This window comes from Lepidochelys olivacea, assembly GCF_965140295.1.
Source record: "Lepidochelys olivacea isolate rLepOli2 genome assembly, chromosome: 2".
NCBI lineage: Eukaryota > Metazoa > Chordata > Testudines > Cheloniidae > Lepidochelys > Lepidochelys olivacea.
This window is the reverse complement of record NC_140412.1, coordinates 60,938,062-60,964,789: the sequence shown is the minus strand read 5'-3', so window position 1 is coordinate 60,964,789 and position 26,728 is coordinate 60,938,062. Positions and strand designations below refer to the sequence as shown.

Sequence of the window (26,728 nt, the reverse complement as noted above, 5' to 3'; positions counted from 1 at the left end):
GTACAATACAGGATTATAATGTGTCCTGTCTTTCCCTTTCATTAGCCATGTCTGTGATTTCTGTATATGATAAATTGAATCCAGTTTCAGGTGATATATACAGTACTTTGTAGTGGTAAACAAGTAAGGTATAAAAAGATGGCTTTACGGCTGTAACTTGAGGGAGCACACATTTTGCGTAAGGTGGATGTAACATTGCTGCACGGGACTGCTCTTCAGAGACTGGTATTGTATAGAATCCTTTTCCTGCCCTTTCTGCCCTTGCAGTGCATAATGATGTACTGGGAAAACTCTGAATACTTAGGGTTAGACTACATTAAAACTGGAAGCTAGTTTTAATTCAGAAAGTTGCATCCTCTGAGAAAATTTTGCAAATGCAGCTGTGTATAACTAAATTTCATTTTGCAAGCTCCTCAGTGAAAACACACACAACTACTCACATCTACAGTCAGTGGGAGCTGTGGGTGCTTAGCAGTACTGAAAATTGGGCCTTGGGTATTTTCATGCCTGTAACAAAATCTATATGATCTGTTGAGTTTGTGGGCCAGATTCTGGTCTTACATTGGTATAACATTAAGGTCAATGGTGTTTCTCCTCCTTTGCAGTCATGCAAAGAGATCAGAATCAAAATGTGTGTGTCTTACTGGAATGCTTGTATCATTGCGGCTGTATCACTGTATGGAATACCAGACCTGCTCAAGTGTATGTGATCAAGTGTCCTCAGGATCATTCCAGAGGACATTCTGAATAACTAGTAGTATTACACACATATGAATGCTCCACAGGTTAATACTAGTAATGGTTAATAATTTAACATGACTGACAACTCAAACTTTCCTCGCAAATGTTGACATTAGGCTCTGGCTTAATTAATTACAGTTATTAATACGCCTTTATTTTTTGATCAGTATAAGGTACAATGCTGCACTAAGTGTTTTTTTTTTTTGTCCCCCCCTCCCATTTCTTTAAGGAACTGATGACCAAGCTGATAACAGAGACTCCTGACCAGCCAATCCCATTTCTCATTGACCATCTTCAGTCCAAACAGGGGAACCGGAGTCCGCTTCAGAGAACGTTGTCTGGATCTGCTGCTCTCTGGGCAGAAAGTGAGACATCAGGTAAGTGGGGAATATTTGTATGTTTTGAGATTTAAAAAAAATACTATTATGCCAAAGAAATAACATGAAGAAAACAGAGGTGAGTATTGTAAAATGAACAGAAACTAATATTTCTTAAATAGATTTTTTTATTTATTCTTTGTACCATTCAGGAAATCCATATGGTAGAAAGGAGACAAATCCATAAGGCATATATGGCCAGATGTTCCCCTAATTGGGTTATTCCCACTTAAGGGCAAGAAAACTCAATGAATTTTGACTTGTAATGTTTAATTTTCTATCTTTTTCTATGCTCCACATTTCATCTTTCTGGGTACTCAGGGGGTTGGATATTGTTTGATGGGGGTATGCATGTTTATGAGCAAAAGCACTTGGAGAACAGGCAGAGAGAGAAAGCGTATGAAGCACGTGCAATGTGACCCTGAGGGAGAGCCAAGAGAGAAGATTTTTGGGCAGAGTGCTGTCTGGAAAGAGGCTTAGAACTATGAGCAATGGAAGTGCCGCCTCTTGTTTGATTCCTACGGTAAATAAACAGGATTGCATAAAACAAAAAGCTTGACTCCATCAATTTCTCCTCTGAATGGAAACAATCTGCAAGACCCTTATATAGGCTAATTGATCAAGTCAAAAATGGTAACAATATAATTCCAGATATACAAACTGTAAGAGATCTACAAAACAAATATAGATGAAATATACAGTGGAGCTATGGGTTGGAGTTAATCTTTATTTAGATTTTTAATAACACATTTTAACCACCCTTCACCTCAGCACTTTGCCGGAAGAAGCTCTTACTATTGCATGAATCCCTGTGTGACAAATTTTGTGTTTTGAGATTTTAAAACATTTGCAATAGCAACCCCCACATTGATAAGCCAGTAGATTTTGGTACATATTCATCCATAAAAGTGTTTTTTAAAATTTTGGTTTTGTGACAAAAGTTGACTGAAAATCTGTCGGAACATAGCAGGCCTCCATCAGATGCATAGTGGTTAATTTTTAATTGTGTGGCGAATACATTTTATTAAATGCAATTGGCGTTTACAGTTTTGAGTATAAGCACTTAACTTTTTTTCAGAACCACTGGAAGTTGGGGTAGAACATGGAGGGGTCTGAAAGGGACCAGGGAGAGGGGAGTCTGACAGGAAGCAGATGAGCTCTGACCTCTGATGTGGAATAGGTTTGGCAGCTTGTTGATGCCCATTATTTATGTAACTTTAAAGTGCAATTGATTTCCATACACTTTTCAAATAGTGCCATACAGTAATATGATTAAGGCTACCAGAATCTGTCCATTAATTTTTGTAATGCTTGTGTTTAATGGTAGCTCTTCCCTTGAATTACACTTAAAAAGTGTGACTGTAACTTAAGTACATTTTGGTTTTTTTGGGAATTAACTGGCAGGTGTAAAGCACTCATTAATGAAGGAGACCGAGCTGAATGTTAGCTATAAAGTTGGAACATATAAATAAATGCTAAATAACTATTTCCATTAACACTCTGAGGAATAGTCTCAAAACAGGGATTGTTTTAAATACATCAAAAAAGAAGGATATTCAAAACAAGACTTAATTTAAACTCCATACCTGTATAATATATGCCAGCTCCTGCCCTCCACTGGCACAAAGTTGACCTAAAGTGACTTAACTGGTCACAGCATGCTCTTCCACACAAAGGGGATATTTAGGTGGTGTAGATCTGCTGTAAGGACTTCTGTGCCTCCCACAGGCTTGTGACTGGCACACAGGGCATGGCCTGTAGGTATGGGCATTCCTCCACCCTAGTGATTCCTGGCTGCAATATCCAGCCAGTGCAAGCTGGAGCAGCCTTCTCATTGCTCCAGTTTGTGCTTGTTTTCCGGCCCGTCAGAAAGTAGCCCTAGTATTGGAGGAGTGCAAAGGAGGCTTTCCGTTTTGTTTCCGTTTTCCTCACCCCACTTCTCAACTGTGTTGAGGCTTCATGGTCACAGCTAAGGATCATCCCCTGCATTTTTACTCAAAGGCATGTCCATAAATTTCTCAAGTTAAATGCGAAAGAAAGCAAGCAGTAGTTTGTATATTCTTGTGCCAGGATCTGAAATTGTGTTTGGCATAATTCAGCAAGGGGAAGAGGAAGAGCAGCTGGCCTTATGGTCCTAGACTGATACTTTGGGTTGCCTGGATCTACTGGGTATATTTTTATCCAGTGTGACAAAGTCAGACCTGACAGCTATGAGAGAGTGGTCCTGTTGGGTTCCGGAGAAGTGGATTTGTGCAAGCTGCCCATGGCTAAAGGACCCTTCCCCAGCTATAGGAGAATCCACTGAGCCTGGGACTCAAATAAATACAGAGGGGACAACCGAAGGAAAAAAAGGACAGGGTCAAAGGGTGTGAGGGTCAAAGGGTCAAAAGTAGGGAACCTGAAGGGGACACTGAGCAGAAAACCCCAAGCAGCGCCCACTGCTCCTTGAAGATGTCAAGGAGCCAGTGGACACATCCCAGAGGAGCTCTGCCCAAATGTGTGAACAGAGGGAGAATCAGAAATAGGCCCCACAGTCGCAGAGAACTCCCTGAGCCAACATCCTCTCTATGAGAGAGTAGTGGGAGGCTGGTTTATCAGCCATAGAATGGAGAAGGCCCTTTCCCCTATGAACTGAAAAGAGGTTCTCAGGTTAATTAGAGACCAATTAAGGGCTGCCAGTGACCTTTAGAAACACCTCTTCTGGTGGGAGAGAGAGACACACAGACAGGAGGGGCGCAGTAGCTGCAGTAGGGTAGGGACAACAGGGAGAAAAGGTTTTTCCCAGACGGGAGGCTGCTCCCCTCCTTATAGGGGAAACAGTCATGTTAACTCTTGTTTGGAGAAGGACTGGCAACCAGAAGCCAGCATAATAAGACAATGATCTGGGGTGGAGGCGGGAAAACATTTATTTTGTGTTGTGAGTTTGATTTTTTTTTTTTGCTTAAAAGAACTGCTTGGGCCTACCCTGAGGCCCACAGTGTAAATATTGAAAAAATAAACCAAAGCAAAGAATTAAAAACCCCTGCAGTAGGATTGCTGCACTCCAGGCCTCCACCGCCAGAGAGAGAAACGCTGAGGCTAACAAGGTGAAGGAGGTGCCTTGTCAAACTGGGTTTATCATGTAACATAACCTTGAAAAGTGACCATGCAAATGTAATCACCTGAAATTTTATTTTTGCGACAGAAAACAAAGGAACAAGAAGAGATTGTAGAAGTTATGATAAACCCTGGCAGGTAAATGCAAAGAAACCTAAAAAGTCAAAGAGTGACCTCGCTGTGTCCAACATTTCTCCACCATCACTGGAATCCAAGTCATGTAAGCAAATTTCAATGTTTTATTAATTAATACAACCATCCGATTGTACTCAGGGTTGAAATAAAATGCAAAACAGGGCTGTCCTTCAGTTGAAATGGTTGGATACACGTCGTAATAGACTTCAGTTCTCGTTATATTTTAATACACACCATAGACTGTTAGTAGTATTGTGCTACCATATATGAATAGGATTAATTTAGAAAAAAAATAAGTTTGAATGTTATGTACTGTTTTATGTTTTAAAATGTTGATTTTGATTGATGTTTCAATTGCCAACACATACACAAAACCTATTCTCTATATTCTTAATGCTAATAATAGCAGATGTAGGTAGTTTCTTCAATGAAATCAATAAATGCAAACAACTCATTGAAAACACATCTGGTTTTAGACACAAGTAGTGCTGGGAAATAGGAGGACTATTTTGAGACTTGCTGGGAAAGCCTAATTATATGTTAAGGGAAAGGAACAAGAGTATTGACAATGACTTGTAAGGTAAATGGTGATAAAGGAATTTTAATGAAGTATAATAGTGCCAATGCACACATGTATGGTACCAAATATTAAATAAACTTATTTTGAACTTAATGAAATCTAAGTTTTCATACAAGTAAAACAGATGCTTCATAAATCACAACATTTCCCAAGATCAAAAACACAATGAAGCCATCCAGCTGTATTTGGGGGACTAGGATGCACTCCTACTAGGTCACTATTGAGAAAAAAGCTGGTTATAAATGTGTATATAACATTGTAAATTTAGGCCCATCAATATAAACATAGCTACATTAATACTATCCCTATCAGGAGTGAGAATTCAGAAGAAAAAAGTATACAAAGAAAAAAATTACTAGTTTAAAGTTTGTCTAAGAGCAGAAATGTACGGTTAGGCAGAGCACTTCATGTTCACTGTCATTGTATGATTCCTACTTCAGAAAAAAATAATGGGGCCTAATTCTGATCCTCAGCTATTTAGATGTGAGGAATGCTCTAGCCTCTTGCTGCCACATAACCCAGCCATACATCAGGCTGACAGACCCTAAGGAGTCATCAGTATTGGGAAACCAAGTGGTGTTCTGGGCACCCCCTGGATTTGTTTAGGCATCTGCCACAGGAAACTCAGTGGTACTAGAGTTGTTGCAATCTCAATATGAATGTAGGGAAAGGAGTTGGTGGAAACTGAATATTTAGGTTTATACACAAGATGTGCTCACTAGAGCTGATTTTTTTACAATTTTCCTAGGGATATACAACATAAGCAGCAAGGTGGCCTCTCTGAGCCATTAATCTGCTAGTCGCCTAATCTCCACCACTGGAATGCCCACTTGATTTAATGCTCAGTGCATTATAAAGATGGAGCCCCACTGCAAACAAGAGGAATAGAAATACACATCAGAAGTCCATCTATCTTGACTCAGAATAATCAAAACTGGTACTTCCTTTCCCATTGCAGAGAAGAAAGGTACATAACATGAATAGCCACAGTACTTTCTAAAAGTTTCACTGTGTGCAGTTCCATAGATGTTGTGAAGGGGCATACCCTCATTCAGCTCTAACAAGGCACACCTGTAAAGCTTGCTCTGCCAGGGTGGAGATGCTTAAAAAGAGAGAACCTGCCACAGGAAAGGGTGGTGAACAGGAAGAAGATTGCTGTGCCTCAAAGACTGCTGGCTGTAGAGATTGAGAGGGAGACAGTCACAGGCCTTGCCATCTTGATGCTTCAAGGACCAGGAATAATGCAGGGTGCCCCAAGAGGATGGGCTGACGGTAGACCTTAATTAAAGACAGTAGGCCAGCTGATATAGCTAATAATATTTTTAATAAAAAGAAAAGAAAAGTGGCCCACCTGATGATCACTTTAGATAAGCTATTACCAGCAGGACAGTGGGGTGGGAGGAGGTATTGTTTCATATTCTCTGTGTATATATAAAGCCTGCTGCAGTTTCCACGATATGCATCTGAGGAAGTGAGCTGTAGCTCACGAAAGCTTATGCTCTAATAAATTGGTTAGTCTCTAAGGTGCCACAAGTACTCCTTTTCTTTTCTTTTTGCGAATACAGACTAACACGGCTGTTACTCTGAAACCTGTCAATATTTTTAATAGACTTTTAAAGAATTACCACATCTACCACTACAGATTTCAGTCCTTATTTTACCCATCTGGTGATCTTTCCAACAATATTTGTGCTGAATTCCTGTATTTTACTCTGAAATATTTATGCCCTCTTCCAGGACTCTACAAATCTTAAAACTGGTGATGGGGATTCAATATTATGAAGTATAAAGTCCAGGTTCTGGAATGGTATCTTAGCTCAAGTAATGAAAAGGTCTTTTTATGATTTTATGTTATCCATATTGGAGGTCTGAAATTTCTCCCACACCTTTTAAAAACTGCATCTGAAATGAGATTCGCATATACTGTGTGCCATAAAAGCCATACTAGTAGACTAACTACAGAAACTCCTTCCTTCTGTAACTCTTTCAGAAATGATTTCTGTAGTAAGTTTAAGTCCCAGAGTAGCCAAGACTTCTGAAAGCCACTGCATCAATTGTTTGTCTGCCTGAAATATTTAATCCTTGATTTATTCTGTTACTTCTGCTTTAATAAATCATGATAGTACATCATCGTGTCCCAGCATCTTAATCTTCACTTGGAGAAAAATTCTGTTTTATAATATTTATAGTCCCAAAATAAGTTTCAAAGTGATTAAATCAATTGAATATTACAGCTCATTGAGTCTTTGTCCTTAATTTTTTTTTATCTTTACCTAGTCTGACTTCTTGTGTAATTTAGGCCATATAATTTCACTCAGTGATTCCCACATCAAGACCATAACTTGTGGTTGAATGGCAGTTTACGTTTTCGTGATTTAAAAGCTCCAATTGATGGAGAATTTACAACATTTCCCAATAAGCTTTTTCCAATGATTAATTATTCCTGCTGCTTAAAAATTTTCTTATTTCCAACTGGAATTTTGACTGCTAGATTAAATGTTATCTATTTATGTTTATAGAATGCTTGTATCAAAGACTGTGATCAATTTGCCTCTTAATCTTTTATTTGATAAACTAAATAGGTTGAGCTCCTTTAACATCATAGTAAGGACTAGTTTTTTTCAGATGACAAATCATGCCTATAGCTCTTCTCTGAACCAGGGGATACTGGAACAGTTTTGAAAGTGGGGGTGCTGAGAGCCATTGAACCAAACTGTAAACCCTGTATATGATGGAAACCACTTCAAATAGGGGGTGCTGCAGCACCCCTCGCACTGCTAGTTCCAGTACCTATGCTCTAAACCGTCTCCTTAACATCCTTTCGAAAGTGTAGAGACTGCATTTCAGCAGTGATCTCACCAATGTCCTATGCAGATGTAATATCTCCTTATTCCTGCTTAGTGTTCCTCTGTTATACATCCAGGGATCATGTTAGCACTTTTTGCCACAGGGAACTAAAAGATAGATGTTGTTGGCTTTAATAAGGGGATGGCTAATTTTATGACCAATAATGATGTCTTTAGTTATGCACACTAAGAAGTATATGCTACCTCACTTCAAGCATAAACTGGCTGCCACAGAGTGTCTCAATGATTGCCTAGGAATTTTCCACCTCCACCATGGGTGTGTGTGCACATGCCTTATGGTGGTGGGAGTTGCATTCCCCAAACTATTGCTAGAAGGTTTAATGAGCCGATGGTCTGATTCACCAGCAAGTCTGATCTTTGAAAAGACAGTTGTGTCTCTTTAAAAAACAAAATAATCTCCCTATAGAAAACTGATTATTCTTTATAGGAACAAAGGTTTAACTAAGAGACTGGATGTGTCTGTTGTAGATGTTGGGAGGGAAAAGGGGGGGAGAGGGAGGGAGAGATAGAGAGAGAGAATGGAAGCTGGTGGCAAAGGGGCAGCTTTCTGAGATGTAGAATGAAAGATTTCTGATATGAAATCTCAACTTTATAAAAGGGAAAAGCTAACTGACTTCCATACGAAAATGCTATGAATGTCATAAATTTTAGGTGCATCCTTTCAAGGTAAAGATTGTTTATAGATCTGAATAACACACAAGGCTGATTCAGGTAATATGATGGGGATTTAAAATATGGAAACATTTTGATGAATGATTAAGCATAAACAGGAGAAGGGTAGGAATATTACTAAGGGGCTATACTAAATCTGAAGTGAGAAGTGAACAGAAACGAATAGAAATGATATGCAGTGAAACCTGTACAAGAGACTACCTAATTGTGGAAAAATAAGCCAAGACCCAAATTCAAAGGCATGGATGATCTAGTTTCTTCTGCTAATTTATTGTAATATCAAAAGTTAATAAATGCTTAAGAGGGAAATTAGTAGAAGAAGCAACACATGATTTCTAACTTCAGAAAAGACAATGGACTTTTGCTTTCTATTCTAGAATCTGTGGGAAATAATCAGTATTTCTATTTTTTCTGCAGTGCATCTGAGGAAAAATCGATTCTGGTTAGGGCTAATAAGGAAGACAGTTATTCAGAGTAGTATAAAAATAAGAAATAAGACTTTTAATAAACATTAAAAAATCCTAATATAGGGAATGGGAGAGCACTAAAATAAATGCAGTAATTAAAAGGATGACTAAAGCAACAAAAACAAATATAAAAAGGTCTTTAATTGTTATGCATGTGATTCGTATTGACACTAATGAGCTACATCCTCATAGTGAGGAAAGAATTAGATCCAATGAAGTGAGCTGTAGCTCATGAAAGCTTATGCTCAAATAAATGTGTTAGTCTCTAAGGTGCCACAAGTACTCCTTAGCTTTCTTTATGTTCATCGGTTTGAATAACTCTTTTTAACCAGGAACCCAGCAATTCATATAATTTCAAGTGCCAGTTTATGCTGCACAAGATATAGAAGTCTGTAAATTGTTTTTATGTATTTGGTGCAGATGTAGTTTGTAAATAAAGGGAGTTGAGAGTTAGTGAAATCAAAAAGGAAGATGTCAAAGCTGTTTAAATGAGGTGAAGCAGTAGTAATGTTCTTATTTTTTTATAAATTATTTTCATTTGAATGGGGGGCAGTGACATTGGCTATTTCTTTTTGAAAGGAATGTTACTAGCATCACCCAGAATTTTGTCACTTCCATATAGTGTTACTGCAGTGTGTATTAACTCGGGAGTTGCAGCTTGATGCAGAATGCAGCAATCCACTTACATAGCTTTTGACATGAGGGAGCTTTCTAGCCTCTGGCATAGCAGTTGAGGTCATCTTTAGAGTTGAGCTAATGTTCTCTTAAGATAAAATCTCTTGGGTGTTGTAATGCAGACTCAACAGAAGAGTATGCTTCCCAAGAAGCCCTAAGGGAACAGAGTAAAAGCTCATATGCTTACAAAGCCTTTTACCTGGTATGTAATAGAGACCTATTTTGTTCAGTTTCAGAGTAGCAGCCGTGTTAGTCTGTATTCGCAAAAAGAAAAGGAGTACTTGTGGCACCTTAGAGACTAACCAATTTATTTGAGCATAAGCTTTCGTGAGCTACAGCTCACTTCATCGGATGCAATTATTTCTTTTGTTTTTGCGTATACTGAATTGAGACAATGGCAGGAGTATTTATATAAATAAAACATGTTTTGTTTATGGTAAAACTAATAATAAAAACAGAAATAGTAGTTCTTTATTTCCATTTTGTCGTCTTTCATTTTATTGGCCAATAGGCACACGTTTCATTTACCATGTAGTGGTTTCACTTGCAGACCAATGTGTACGTTGTTGGGTTTTTTTTGGTCTGAGAATTCAGTGTTAGCTGTTCCTGGTAGTTAGTTGATTTGGTAACAAAGGTCATTTGGAAATCCTGCCTCAGGACCCTTCCCTCCCCCTCTCCTTTGGAACTTCCCCACTAACTGAAATAAAAATATATCCAGTTAGTGTTATAGGAAGGGGAAAACTGACTTAACATTATGAGCATTCTTGATCTTGTAGACTCATTGCACAGCTTATTGCTACTGTAGCTTTCTGAATTATGAAATCTAATCTTTATATATAATTTTACTTTAGTGCCAAGGTCAATAGAGCATCCTAAATGGGACTGGCGGACAAAACCGGAGAGCCATGAGTTTGATGAATTAAATCATATTCTTCAGGAAAGTAAGAAGCTGGGGAAAGCCCTTGAGAATCTCTCTCGGAGTAAGTTGCTTTTAATTTTTTAATGTGACTGTAGAATATTGAACTTACGAATATATTATAAATATGTACTAAAGGTGGTGGTATTTCTTTTACACTGGTGTCATTTAGGAGTAACTCCACTGAAGTCAACAAAGTTACACTGGGTAAGTGAAAGGGAGATCAGGGACACTGTTCACTTAAAATAAAACTTTTAATTAAAGAAAACAAGCCATTTCATGGCTTTTATCCCAATAAACAATCACTTACTTACATAAACTAGATTAAGAATTGTAAACAATATCGGTTTAAACTGGAAAAAAAGTAATTTTTTTTAGAGAAGGTGTAAACGGTGGGCTACAAAGAAAATTTTGTCCTGATGGGGCCAAGAGGTAAAACCAAGGCAAATGGAGCATTTATTGTCCATTAGTAAAAGACATCAGAGTTTTTTGGGGGGAGGGGGTGCTATTGCAGATATATTTCCCCCACAAAAAAGGCAGGTCTTAAATTGATTCTTTTCCCTGGGGTTTGCCATTATGGTGGAAAAACAAATTAACCCAATGTGTCTAGAATTCTAGAACTTAAATATAATCACAGGAAAAACTAATAATTTTAACAATCAATTAACCAGTTAATTGGACCAGTAGTGCCAGTCCAACAGTTGAACTACGCCAAGTCTTAACTAGGGAGAAAGCAAATTGCCAATGTGTGAAAGCTGACTTATTTTAAAGAGTGATAACTTAAGGGCTGAGGGTGTTGGGAACCACATGTCCTCATGGAAACTCATATAGGATGTTCCATAGCGCAGTTCTTTATGGCCCCAAAAGTCAAAGCTTTCCAGAAGTTTCTGCGGTTTGATGCAGGTGTGTCCTAAGAGTGAAGGTCTTGTCTGGCTTTTGGAAGGAGAAGCAACACAGATCCCTGTCCCCTTCTATCCTACAAATCACTATGGCTATTAGCCATGAATGAGGAAGAAAGAAATCTGAAGCTGCTGTAGGAAGCCACTGGTGCTGTGTGGCAACGACTACTCTTTGCTCTTTCCCAGCTACCTGCTGTGCTGTAGAGGTAAATAGGAAAGAGTGCAGGGCGGGGCCAGTTGTCTGATGTGTATATGGGAGACAGAAGTAAGAAACAGTTCCATAATGCCTGGGATCCAGATTTAGAGGCTGTGCTTTAATAATAATTAATAATAAACTCCACAGATACCTTATCCATACTGACCAACATTCCCAAAGCAGGGGGTGACTCTGGAGAAGATAGTCATCAACAGTGAGGACGCAGTGCTTCCCGATACCTCTCCCAGGGAAGAGCTGATGTGCACATGTGTTCCTGCTGTGTTGGGAGTATGTGTCATGAACTACTTAAATACCCCGAGAACACTCTGAAATGCAAGAGAGAGAGATTTCACAGACACATCATTATCCTCTCTACAGCATACACAGTGCACATCTGAGAGTGGGAAGTAATGCACCAAATGCCTCTGAGAGAACATTGAATATGCCCATTAAAACCAGATATTTCTGACCGTCTAACTGAAAACACACAATTGTGTGGAATGCAGCTAGATTTTTCAGTAATGTCACACTGGTTACATGCTTAAGATGTAGCACTTCTTTAAGTGAGGTACAGTTGTTGGTCTGAAACATGCTGTAGTCATTAAAGGTGACTTACCCACGATCAGTTACACATCTTGTCCTAAATGCCAGTGTACTGTGGTCTGCTAATTGAACTACAGTAAAAAGAAAAGGAGTACTTGTGGCACCTTAGAGACTAACCAAGTACTCCTTTTCTTTTGCGAATACAGACTAACACGGCTGTTACTCTGAAACCTGAACTACAGTACTAGCCATCAGTATTCTGGGATGGTTTCTCCTTTTTTCTGTTCAACCTGAACTTTCCAATCATGTTGTTCTTGCTTGAGATCAATGTTTGTGATTTAATTTGAGATTGACATTTTTAGATAAGTTCAGTCGAACCTGTAAAGAAGATAAAGCTATCTCAATACTGCAGCTGCTACATGATATAATGCCTTTGCTTATAGAATCTGTTTACTTTTAGTGTGATGTATGAGTAATAAAAGAAAATGATATTTGCTAAGATTGAAAAAGGAGGAATCTGCACATAATTATTTCTATTCAGTTCTTAAATTAGGGCTTTCCTTACACTGAGATAACTGTGGCCTCAGTTGTAAGTATCCTTTTCCTACGCTCTTTAAATTTTTAATTACCTTTACCTTTACTATTTGCCATTTTATTCTAACCTACTATAAGTTACTGGACCACATTCATTTTTGAGTTACAGCCCTTTGCAGAATAGGAATTTTCCTCGTGTGGGAGTGCTGGTACAGAGCCAGGAAATCAGAATATGGCTCCTGGGCGACCCCACCTCCCAGCCCTGGTGTAAGGGGTGTTATTTCTGGATTGTTGCCAGCTGGTGTAGGTTAGCAACAGTTTGATCTAACCTACTCAGGTGCAGATCTGCCCTGAAATCCATGGATTCTGTGATGGCTCTTTGGAAATTGGCACATACAGTGGCTGCAGGACCAATCTCCAGAATAGTTAGACAAGAATTCTTTCTTTGGGGACTTAATTAATTTTATTTCTCAAACTCATCTTTTGGACTGGACACTTAAAGATGGTCCTGTCTGCTCAGCAAGATTAAAGCACTTTTCTCAGGAATGTGATTTATCCAAAATGTCTCCCTCCCACCTTGCTGGACAGCATACTATACACTGGCAAATTGCTGCATTGCACTTTGGAGGTGTTTCAGTGGTGTTGCATGGTTATAGTTTGTAAAGCACTTGAGTATCATTCAAGATGGAAGTATAGAAACACAAAAAATAATTGTGATTAATAATAAAAGGAACAGAGACACATAGTGTCAGACTTTCAATTCAAAGTGTCTTAAGGTTATTGGATTCTTACTGGGGAAAATAAAATTGTGGTAATGTCTTGTGGGTGAAGTGACTCAATGGAACATATAAGACTCTAGTAAATTAAACAAAATTGGGAAGTCTATTCTTTCTTTTCAGGCTCTGAATCTGAGATTTCATATCACTTCCCTGTCAGAGCGGTTGATCAGGTTATTCTGTTAACACTGGAACTATTACTCTCAGATTTTGGACGGAGCCCTGGTGCATGAAAATCAGAACGCTTTACTGAACAGGAGAAAAATTGGCTCTTGGGAACTCTATAGCTGTCTTCTGGCTGATTAGGAAAATGCAACAGTATATTTACATTCACTCTTAATGAATGCTCCTCTATATTACAAGTCGTATATCTTTTCCTAGAATATGGTGTACACAGCAACTTACTAGGCATGAGTTTGAGGGGGTGCGCATATACAGAAGTGATTACAAAAAGGAAAGGATCTGGGCTGAACTAATAAATTACACACATTATGTTCTCTTTCCATATTTTAATTCAAAATGAGTCCCAATGAGGGCAGATGATGATAGATCTCCCTTAGTTTTGTGAGAGTCATTTTCACTCAACTAACTTGCTGGTTTGTTTTTCATTACATACATTTAAATATATTACATTTTCTTATTACATATAAGTCCATTAACTGGTGTGCCATTCATCAGAGAGGAGGTTTAGCAATACAGGGTTTTTGATGCCTTGTTTTAGGCTAGACTAAGCTTATATATTCCCCTAGTGTTTGTGAAAATGAACTTGTTGCTGTTAAATTTTTGACACCAAATGCTAAACATTGCTCCGTGAAAGGTTGTAGTCAAAGAGTGAATGAAAATTAAAATACACTATATGGTGTATTAATGATATTTGGTTTTATTACAATAGAGCAGTATGAATTATACTCTAGTACAAATGATGACTATATATAAGAGCTAGGGATTATTAATAATTTATACCCTTTCTAACTTTCTCCTTTAAAAATATTTTGAAAGTGCACTTATGGCTCAGCATATCAAAGTTAGAGAAATCTGCCTAAAGACAAATTTGCTTTCTTTACTATGGAAGATATTATTCCTAGATTGAATGGAATCAACCTCTATTCATTACTTCATGCTGGAAGTCAGTTTTAGGCAGAGGACCCTGCCTCCAGACACTGACACAATGAACACATTTATTTCTTCACTCTCACAGTACTGTTACTACAGATTGCCATTTGACATCACAAAGAAATCTCCAATCCACAACAGAAAATGAGAGAACAACTTAGAGGACAAAGAGGTGGTATATTTATGGACAGTATATTAATCTATGCTGAGATAAAAGAAAATCATGACAAACAATTGACCAGTATTCTAGATGTAAAGGAGTTGGAGGGTGCATGTAACAGGGTGGCTTATCTCATTCTTAGGGCCCTACCAAATTCACAGTCCATTTTGGTCAATTTCACAGCCATAGGATTTTTAAAAATTGTAAATTTCATGATTTCAGCTATTTAAATCTGAAATGTCACTGCTGTTGTAATTGTAGGGTCCTGACCCTAAAAGGGGTTATTAACGCGGGGAGAGGGAGGGTTCACAAGGTTATTGTAAGAAGGTAGCAGTACCACAACCCCTACTTCTGCGCTGCCTTCAGAGCTGGGCAGCTGGAGAGTGACAGCTGCTGGTCGGGAGCCCAGCTCTGAAGGCAGCGCTGCCGTCAGCAGCAGCCCAGAAGTAAGGAATTAATGGTATAGTATTGGCACCCTTACATCTGTGCTGCTGCTTGCAAAGCTGGGCCCTCAGTCAGCATCCGCCACCGTCTGGCCACCCAACTCTGAAGGTAGCAACGCAGAAGTAAGGATGGCAAGGCGTGGTATTGCCACTCTTTACTTCTGCACTGCTGCTGGCGGAGTGCTGCCTTCAGAGCTGGGTGCCCGGCCAAAAGCTGCCCTCTGGTTGCCCAGCTCTGAAGGCAGCACAGAAGTAAAGGTGGCAATACCATGACCCCTCTAAAATAACCTTGTACACACACACACTCACTCACTCACTCCCTTTTGGGTCTGGACCCCCAATTTGAGAAATGCTGATCTCCCCTGTGAAATCTGTATAGTATAGGGTAAAAGCAAGCAAAAGACCTGATTTCATGGTGGATGCACTGTAGGTGTATTTGGGACCCGTTTGGTTCAAGGGTTGGGACTAGCTCGCTCTGGATGAGGGTCTGACTATGTCTGGAGCCAATGAGAGCCACCAAGGGTGTCCAATTTACATGCACAGGGACCCCAAGCTTCTCTGGGGTCATCTTCTGGGCCTGTGGATTGGCTACCCAGGCTTGTCTATAATTGCAATCCATGTAGGGTCAATCCCTTTGGAAATGCCTGTCTTGGCCATGCTCATAACTGTCTCAGGTCCCTGTGGCCAGAGAGTCCATTTTCAGCAACCCGAACCCCACCCAAGGGTCTTCATCCCATTGGGATGAGACTCGGGTGGCAAGCGGCCACTGAGTTGTGCCTAGGTGGTTGGCCGGAGCCTCAGACAGGCATTGGGATCCTCCGGACTTTGTCAGGCATGGGCTTCCCCCAGCTGGTTGATCCCTTTCCCTCAACTCTTCTGGTTTTCAGTCCCGTGGCTCTCCACTTTTGGCCACCAAGTAAACTTCCCCCCGGCTGGGAGGATTTGAGTGAACTGCTCCAGGACTATGGCTTCTGCTACCTGGGTTCTGGACTGCTTGTCCAGTTTCAGCCACAGCCAGGCGTAATCCGTGAGGTGCTGGGCCACTGCTCTTCATATAGCACCCAAAGGGTACCACTCTCAACGGAAACACTGTTTGGTATGTCTCAGGGCTGATGCCTGTGTGATCAAGTATAGCCTCCTTCACCTTTACATAGTCTAGTGCTTCTCAGTGGTCAAGGTTGCAATAAGCTGCCTGGGCGGGCCCCGTCAAGTATGGGTCTATAAGGGTAGCCCTGGGCTACTTCCTACCATGACTCTGTGGTCTGGGCGACTATTGGGTTCCTCTGCCTGGGTTGTTCCTGGTGGCTTCAAACTCCCTGTGGTGTCTGCAGGTATTGGGGCATCACAGAATCTTAGAATATCAGGGTTGGAAGGGACCTCAGGAAGTCATCGAGTCCCCTGCTCAGACCAGGACCAATCCTCAACTAAATCATCCCAGCCAGGGCTTTGTCAAGCCTGACCTTAAAAACTTCTAAGGAAGGAGATTCCACCACCTCCCTAGGTAACTCATTCCAGTGTTTCACCACCCTCCTAGTGAAAAAGTTTTTCCTAATATCCAACCTAAACCTCCTCTACTGCAACTTGAGACCATTACTCCTTGTTCCGTCATCTGCTACCACTGAGAACAGTCTAGATCCATCCTCTTTGGAACCCCCTTTCAGGTAGCTGAAAGCAGCTATCAAATCCCCCCTCATTCTTCTCTGCCGCAGACTGAACAATCCTAGTTCCCTCAGCCTCTCCTCATAACTCATGTGTTCCAGTCCCCTAATCGTTTTTGTTGCCCTCCGCTGCACGTTTTCCAATTTTTCCACATCCTTCTTGTAGTGTGGAGCCCAAAACTGGACACAATACTCCCAGATGAGGCCTCACCAATGTTGAATTGAGGGGAACGATCACGTTCCTCGATCTGCTGGCAATGCCCCTACTTATACATCCCAAAATGCTATTGGCCTTCTTGGCAACAAGGGCACACTGTTGACTCATATCTAGCTTCTTGTCCCCTGTAATCCCTAGGTCCTTCTCTGCAGAACTGCTGCCTAGCCATTTGGTCCTTAGTCTGTAGCGGTGCATTGGATTCTTCCGTCCTAAGTGCGGGACTCTGCACTTGTCCTTGTTGAACCTCATCAGATTTCTTTTGGCCCAATCCTCTAATTTGTCTAGGGCCCTTTGTATCCTAGTTCTACCCTCCAACATATCTACTTCTCCTCCCAGTTTAGTGTCATCTGCAAACTTGCTGAGGGTGCAATCCACAGCATCCTCCAGATCATTAACGAAGATATTGAACAAAACCAGCCTGAGGACCAACCCTTGGGGCACTCCACTTGATACCGGCTGCCAACTAGACATGGAGCCATTGATCGCTACCCATTAAGCCCGACAATCTAGCCAGCTTTCTATCCACCTTATCGTCCATTCATCCAGCCCACACTTCTTTAACTTACTGGCAAGAATACTGTGGGAGACCGTGTCAAAAGCTTTGCTAAAGTCAAGGAACAACATGTCCACTGCTTTCCCCTCATCCAGAGAGCCAGTTATCTCATCGTAGAAGGCAATTTAGATTAGTCAGGCATGACTTGCCCTTGGTGAATCCATGCTGACTGTTCCTGATTCCTTTCCTCTCCTCTAAGTGCTTCAGAATTGATTCCTTGAGGACCTGCTCCATGATTTTTCCAGGGACTGAGGTGAGGCTGACAGGCCTGTAGTTCCCAGGATCCTCCTCCTTCCCTTTTTTAAAGATGGGCACTACATTAGCCTTTTTCCAGTCATCCGGGACCTCCCCCAGTCGCCATGAGTTTTCAAAGTTAATGGCCAATGGCTCTGCAATCACATCTGCCAACTCCTTTAGCACTCTCGGATGCAGCGCATCCGACCCCATGGACTTGTGCTCATCCAGCTTTTCTAAATAGTCCCGAACCACTTCTTTCTTCAGAAAGGGCTGGTCACCTCCTCCCCATGCTGTGCTGCCCAGTGCAGCAGTCTGCCAGGGTCTCAGCGCCTCTGGCTTCTGCAGTCGGGGGCTGCGACGACTCTAAGGCTGGAGTCTGCAGCGGACATCCTTCCTCTCTGGTAGTGAGCCCCCACTTAGCTGAGCTGCTCACTCTTATACTGGTACTGCATATAGGGCATAACCAGTAGGGGCATGGGGATGGGGCTGTCTCAGCCCACTTACCCCACACTGCATAGGAAAGGGTTGGGGTAAGTTCACCCTGTTACACACAGGCACATTGCTAGCCCCTCTACAGCATACACAGGGCTCAACTGGGAGTGGGAAGGAATGCAACAAATACCTGTGAGACACCTTTGAATATGCCTTTGGATTTGCATTTCCTTCCTTCCAAGTACTTTCTAGGATATACACTTCACATGTATTGTCCCCAAAAGGGCTTTGGAGTTCCTAATACTTTCCAGGTGTTGCATTAGTCAGTCTCCTAAAGAAGTTACATACAGTTCACAATAACACATACACAATTGTATTTTTAATTCAATGGTCCCCAAAGGTAAAGGTAGAAGAGGGTTCCAAAAAGAATTAGATTAATTCATGGAATATAGGTCTATCAATGGCTATTAGCCAAGATGGCCAGGGATGCAATTCCATGGTCCAGGTGTCATTAAACCTCTGACTGCCAGAAGCTGGGGCTGGACGACCCTGGATGGATCACTTGTTAATTGCCATGTTCTGTTCATTCCCTTTGAAACATCTGGCATTGTACCATGTCAGAAGACAAGATATTTCAGAATCTTTAACATAAAATTCTGTTAGTTTTTAGATTATATTATATTAAATTAAATCGTATTCAGAGGTCAGAGTCTGAAAGACCAGAATTAAGTGATAATCGTTTGATTTCAGGTTAACAGTATGTGTTTAGATTTCATATTTACAAATAATTCTGTTTTAAACTGACACCATCAACTTGAAATGTAACCAGTTACAATAAATGAATTTAAAATAGTTTCATATACCAGGTTTATCCCTTTGTCTACTTGACAATCTTTTGTTTTACAGTCATATTTTTCTATTTTTTAAAATGTGTGTTCTCTCCCCTGTGCTGTATTAAAAAAAAATTCACACAAACAATGGAATTTGATAGGCTGTACAAGGAAAATGGTGTCAAATGCACAAGGTAATGAAAATGGAGTGACGTTTTTTGCTCTAATTTTATCAGTTTTCAGAATTTTATGACTTAATTGCAACAATAGTGAGTAAACGGTATGAACAGAAGTGTGGTTTTTAAATTGACTGTGTCATTTTCAAATAAATAAATTACTTTGAAAATAACCTGCTTTAACAACAAAAAGTCAGTATTTGCCAACAGTTAAGGAAGTAACTGTGGTAACTCAGATACAGTTGTTTGGTGGTTATGATTCACCCTGTCCAGGGAGCACCCATAGCCACTGGAAGTCTCTGCTAGCAACACTTCAATCAAGCTCTGCTATTAGGGAGTTAGAAGAAGTCACTGGGGCCCAGCATCAGTTCAGATGGTCCTGGAATCCTTTGGATCCTGGGGGATCTGCCTGCTTTGAGGGTTGTCCACATTGCCCCTTTTGAAGATGCATGAAAAAAGCTATGTGGGAGGATCTCTGTGAAGAAGTCCTCATTGAAATCCCTCTCTTGTTTTCCTGTATTGCCATAGGGAGGGAGTGATGTAGGTATGAGACAGGACTTCAGGATCTGGCCCTGTGATTACAAATATATGAATCCCTAAAATTCTGCTTTTTTTGTTCTGTGTTTATTTCTTATGATATCATCAGCTATGGTACATGTGTAACTTTTCCTACTTAATGTTCAGGGCGTGGTACCGTGGGACCTTCATCCCTGATTAGGGCCTATAAGCATATTTATAATGAAATAATAAATCAGTAGGTATCCTGTGGGAAGGAATCCTGCAAACAGAAAACCTGACCATTTGTAGTATAGAATGATTTCCTTTTGGCATAATGGGAACATCAGGTATGTTATCATTTTCACATTTGTCATTTCTAGTTCCCTGAATTTAAACTCAAGGAAAATTCCTTAAGTAAATCTGGATGGAGAAATGCTCTTGCCATTAACCCTTTGAATCCTAACGTTGGTGTATATTGTTATCTTCAGGATTCTAGGACATTGGACAGGAGCCAAGTTACGTTGACTTCCATGTGGCTCCTCCTTCCTTATACTCCTGCCATGGTCTCTTCTTTTCCTGCTTAAGAATGAGCTCTTCCCTAGGGTCTTGCAACATAACCCCTCCTCAGGCAGAACGTAACCCCTTCTTAGGCAGGTACGGAGCCCTTCTGCTTCTTGTTTACTTTACCCTCCTCGGTGCTAGGCATAAGCAGATTAAGCAATTGCTTAGGGCCCCACACAGCTCAAGGGGGCCCCCTGTTAGTTGTTAGTATGTGTTGTCAGGGTGCAACAATATTCCTGTTTATGGCCCCAAATAGGCTAGCACCAGCACTGCCTCCTAGGCATAGAGTCATCCTGGGCTTTGTAATGATTCTGCTTCTTTTGTGATTGCTTTTGACAATGAAAAGAAGTCCATCTGCGTTGCTTTCTGGCTCAAGAGACCCAACATTAGTGACTGGACATGTGGAGCAGGAGAATAGGGGACTGCTCACAGGGCAAAAAAGCTGGTTTAAAAAATCATTGAAAGTTGCTGAGAAGATGTAGAGTGTCTGAATGGATAGATCATAATATCTGGATTAGCTTTAGTTTTCCAGAAAAAATCAAATGCTATGGAGAGCTGGTTTTTGGAAATCCTTACTTAGGTTTACAGAGCTGTGCATGGTGAAGAGACAGCTACATTTCATTTTCACTCTTTACTTCTGGGCAGCTGGTTTCACTTGCATACACCCACACAACTCGGGGGTGAGAGTGAAGGGAGGAACAATGGATTTCATGGCATATGTTACTCGAACTGGGACAAGTTCCTGCTCCATGTACTATATGGACAGTAGTGTAGTTATGTACTAAATAAAAGCCTTAAGGTATTGAAAACAGATTAATTGCTGTGGGGGTAGACAAAGTGCATTTTGTTGAATTTAATTTGTAAACACTGAATGACTGAAAAAATGTTCCATTAACATGTATTGATCAGGTCCTAAAATGTTAATTATAGTTCTGTTTGTATTTCACTATGTTTTAAAAACAAATCAGTAAAAGTAAGCCATCTAAAATGAAAAGTAGCAACATGTTGGTATATTTGAAAATTTATCAATAAAGTAAAAAATCATACACCTATGGTATAAAAATAACATGCTGTTAACTGTGTGCAGTATTATTGGAAATAAGTTTAGACTGAGCTAACCCCAGGGTAAATTTACAAAGATAAAGAACAATTTTAGCTCTCAAATCTGCTCCTAGATGTATAATGCATAGCTTATAAAATGAGCTGTCCTATACTGGAGAGCAGGATCACTTTATAAGTCTTAGATGACAGTCATAAGAACATAAGAATGGCCCTACTGGGTCAGACCAAAGGTCCATCTAGCCCAGTATCCTATCTTCCAACAGCAGCCAATGCCAGGTGTCCCAGATGGAATGAACAGAACAGGTAATCATCAAGTGATCCATCCCCCAAAAGTTTTGGCTGAGGTTTAGAGCAAAATCACTCTACGGGTTCAGTGGAATGCCAGGAGAAAAGGGTGCAGGATGGTGTTGCATATGACATAGTGAGGCAGGATGAGCAGCATCCTTTTCATAGCACATGGGGTTGTACTGGCAGCTATGCACGTCTAACACACTGCAGCCTACACCATATGCACACAGATATGATATAAATGGGACATAGTGAAGCCTCAAGCAGGCAACTGTATATGTTGCTATCAGCCGAAAGTGTAAGTCATCAGAATATTAGGTGCCATGTTGTACTTCCTCAGGATTTGGAAGAGCTGCCCTATCTAGTAGCGTGATCTTCCCTGCAAGACACTGGACTTAATTCTCTTCTAACAGGTTTAATTCCATTGACTTTCATGGAGTTATTCCTGCAAGTGCAAAGTAGAGCAGAGTCAGGCTTATGTTGCCTTTTGATGGCAGGCAGATACAATGCATATGCTGTGTGGATGTTTGTTGGTCAAAGCAGGATTTGAATCATAATGTGCTCAGACTAGAAATATTAAATTGCTTTTTTAATTTTAGAAAACAAATAGAAGCAAATTTTAGCTTTTCGCCAGTCCATTATCACAGCCACAAATTTCCAGAAAGAAAAGGAGTACTTGTGGCACCTTAGAGACTAACAAATTTATTTGAGCAAATAAATTTGTTAGTCTCTAAGGTGCCACAAGTACTCCTTTTCTTTTTACAAATTTCCAGAGTTTCATAATTGTTTGAAAGCTCAGTTTGATTATATTGCACCTGAAGAAAATTATAGTACATTGATTTTGGTCAAGTTCACTAATGGAACATAATATAACAGACTGCATTTGCAAGAAGAGAATTATGCAAGTTTCAAGATTAAAATTTGTTTTACTTACTGTAACAAAATACATTTCCACAAAGAATGTTTCTCACATTGCTTTTTAAAATCTGCTTTGTTTTCAGGCATTGCTATTTCTGATGAACTTGAGAAGGTAAGAGATATTGTGTACCTAATGAATAGTGCAAACAGGCAGATTTTTATGTAGTTTTAGGCAGTGAGAGTTCAATTTTGCAGTCCTTGCACGTATGCTTAACTCTTATTTAGTTCAGTGGGGAGTTGGGTACCTAAGGGCCATTGACAGGGCTCGTATATGTTATGGACCTGATCGAAAGTCCACTGGCATCAGCGGAAAGTCTCCCATTGACTTTAATGGGGTTTAGCTCAGGCCACATAAAAGCTATTGAGCTGTACATCTTATTTTGCTTAATTTGGTCTACAGCGATAATTTAATAGGATATCTAAAGCTAAATATTTCCGAGAAGTATAAGTATTTTTGATTTGAGGTCATATTTTTGGGTAGCTCCTATAAAATTTAAGTTAATTATACTGTTTGTGAAAATCTTTAGGAGTATTCTTTGGCCCCAAATCTGATTAGGTATGCACATGCCAGAAAAACAACATGAAAACTAAGTTCACAGTTGCCTGCAGTATAAGATGAGCTCCTCAATTCTGGCCACTTAAAGTGATGGAGAGACTTTTCCAAGACAGGGGTTTCAGCGAAGCATGATGGATATTGCCAAGGAGTCATGTGGGATATTGGGCTGCTACCTACAAATGACGGTGTTTACTCACACCTTTTGTGTGTTTTGGCACTTATCTTTTTAATGGTAACATGCATTCTAAACTCAAGTAATCCTGTTAATTACGTTAAGCATGTGCTTATAAGCATTTCAGGACTTGGACCTTTACTCTTACTTTTTACACATATCTAGAACTGTGTCCAGTAGTAGTTGTTAAATGTAAAAACAAAAGACCTGCTATTAGAACCCTGACAATGTGAATAGTTTGTATTGAAATGAGTGAGCCAGTCATAATTGTTTTGCCTGTCATAAACCTGTGAAATGTCACTTTTTTTGTTGAAGAACAGAAGCATTTTGAGTGAAAGAGAATTCATTATTCCACACACTTTTTTTTATTTTTGAGGAAGTATCTAAAGAAACATATATTTCATCTTGATGAAGACCTCTTTTTGCCTCAAAACATGCAATATTTTGAAATGTTATGTTTCAGTGTGAAAATCACCATTTAATGGGAAGCAATGTATTGGTGACATTACTGAGATACTGATTTGTTAAATAAATTTCAGCAAAAATGGAGTTAATTTGTTACTGTACTTAACTGCTTATTTAGAACATTCTGAAATTTTGTTTTAATCCTTGTCTACTTTTCAATCGTGCAAACTGTTTCACATCTTTACATTATTGCATCTGCTTTATCATATGTTTCTGAGTAAAATATGTAAAGTGGAAAAAAATAAAGAGAAACCATCACTTTGAAAATTACATTAATTTTTTTTATGCAATGTAGTTGTAACTGTGCTGGTCCCAGGATATTAGAGAGACAAGGTGGGTAAAGTAATATCTTTTGTTGGACTAACTTCTGTTTGGCGAGAGAGAGACAAGCTTTTGAGCTACACAGAGCTCTTCAGGTCACCAAAGTTTGTCTCTCTCACTAACAGAAGTTGTTCCAATAAAAGATATGACCTCACTCACCTTGTTGCAAATTCCTAAAATTACTATAATTAAAACAGATTAATTTACATATCTTTCCTCTTTATTCAGTGTAATTACTTTGTGTATAGTTAGTTTTACTGTTTTGTTGGTGAGATAAACCCTTTTCTAGCCCCTGCAAGAAGTTTTTTTTTCCCCCAGTAAGAGCAGGAGCAAAGCTGACCCTGAAAGCAAAGAGGCAGCAGGCAGAGTGTGCACAGAAAGAAACTGAAGGAGAGGTGTTGTGATTCACAGATCAATAGATTTAAGGCCAAAAGGGACCATTATGATCATCTAGTCTGACCTTTGAACTACAGGAGTCACCCTCTAACATTGTACAGTAACAGTATTAAACATAAAACAGTATTATCCCTAAAGCTGCTCTATGTCTCTGCAGCACTATAAAACCTCTCCTGCCTGGTTTAATTTTCATAAAGAAGCAGTAAACACAACTTCACAGGAAGAGGGATGAGCCTGAGCATGTTGGCTATCATAGTCTTAGGATTCCACAAAGGACCCTGCTCAATATAACAGGGGAACATAAAAAACTCACTCAGTTTTAAAGCATTTTTAGAATTCAAGATACACTATTTAAAGAGTGCTGTATTAGAAAACTGTTCTTTTAATTAGTTATTTAAAATCAAGTTGCATCCTTTCCTGAAATGTGTAGCCCTGGATATGTTTACTAAAGGTAATTAAATTATTTGAAAATATTTTCAATATTTATTCATAGCTACATCTTAAATGTGTGAGACACTCAGGTTAAATAGCAATTTTAATAATAGTGGGGTAATGGGTAATTATAGGCAATGGATGGGTAATAGACCAACACTAATTGCACATCTCCGTTCATGTTATTTCACAGACAGCGTTGCAAAGGCTAGGGCCAGCACTGCCCAAAAGGGTTCCTGGAAGTATGATTAGTTCATGCATTGGTTCTCTGGCTCCTCCAGTGAGGGCTGCTGCATTCTGGGTGCTATTTACATTTTAGAAAGGGCAGATGGTATTTGAACCACTGATATCACTAGGTTCCACTAGGAAAGATTAGCTTGAAATGCAGCCCGGACTCTGAGAATGTCCTGCTGGTTGCCCAGAAGAATGAGTTGAATCAGCTGTTAGTATTTTGCTTCATCCTCTCCTGGGGCAGAACCTTCCACTTCGGGAGTGCACTGCTAGCTCCAGATCCTCAGCTTTATGGAATACGAATTGCAGGGTTGCAGTTGCAACCGCCTTCCAGTATACTTGCTACCAGCATGGGGCCCCTCTGCCTGTCCTTGTATTCCAGAGGCAATTCAAGTGCCTTGTTTTAGCTTACATCAGAGAATAACGTGGCCAAGTACATTTACAATCTAGAGACTTGAAATTGGTCTGATATGTTTACAATGAAAATGTCTAATTTCAAATGCAGTTTTATGCATATGAGATGTAATAGTCGTATTGCTAACCCAATGTTTTCAAAACATAATGAGTAAGACCCCAAAATCACGAGAGATTCAGAAGTCATGAGATTTTTGAACAATAATATATTAATATACAATAATATATTGGAGTTTTATTTGCCTTTTGTTTTTTGACCTTTTTTGGCATTTCCAACCTTTTCTTCAGAAATGTAAGGGCTGTTTTTTAAAAATAAAGCTAACATTCTGAATCAGAAGCCTCCAGGGATTGGGGCTTTACATAAAACTCCAGATAAAGTGAGATTTCAATAACATTGTGAGATTTGGCAACAGTGCATACCAATTCCTTTGTTTCACTCACTTTTAGCAGTAACAGTTAGTAATTGGAGAATACCAAAGAGTCAGTGATTTGGGTTACACAGGGGTGAAGGTGGCCCAGTACATAAGTTTTGACACCCTACCCCCCAGCCTAATATTAAAACATTCAATTAGGGTTTTTTTCTAAGACTATTTTTTATCTGTGCTATCTCAAAGATACTTTTTTCATTTTCTAATCCTGTAAATACAAATATACTGCACCCATAAATACAGGATCCATTAAACTATAATCTATAGAGGAGAACAAATCTCAACTTTAAACAACGGGTGAGTGCTGCACTCGAGAAGTGGCAGAACACAAGTACCAGAAAAGCCGAGTTGCTGTTCTGGCTCCCCAAAAAAGTGCCAGAACAGTGTCCTGGAGCATTCTGACGGGATTCGAGCAATGACTTTAAATCATCAAATTGGACACAATTCCCTCTCCTCCTCCCCAACCTTATGGGAAGACACATGCATATGGCTAAGATTACAGACTGACTCTCTTAAATTCCTACTTATCCTCTGGAAACTCCAGGACACACCATTCTGTATCCTGTTTGTCCTTTAAGGTACTTGTCAGGCTAGCATTTCAAGGTTTAAATGGGAGATGCAGGTGAAAACCTGACTGTAAATTAAATATTTAATTTACTCAATCATTTTGAAGGAACACTCCAAATAATGCCA

General features: G+C 39.8%; 1 protein-coding gene across 7 annotated transcripts in view; it reads left to right on the top strand.

Annotated features, from left to right (window-relative positions):
* LOC311515457 (uncharacterized protein C8orf34 homolog) overlaps window positions 1-26,728 on the top strand; it is a 355,940-nt gene that overhangs the window by 28,722 nt on the left and 300,490 nt on the right. For all 7 annotated transcript variants that reach the window (XM_084618532.1, XM_084618533.1, XM_084618531.1 and 4 more), the window contains exons 2-5: window positions 971-1,118; window positions 4,303-4,434; window positions 10,462-10,590; window positions 22,704-22,732. In XM_084618532.1, coding sequence (XP_084474658.1) covers window positions 971-1,118; window positions 4,303-4,434; window positions 10,462-10,590; window positions 22,704-22,732 — 438 coding nt within the window. The remainder of the gene's footprint in view (window positions 1-970; window positions 1,119-4,302; window positions 4,435-10,461; window positions 10,591-22,703; window positions 22,733-26,728) is intronic.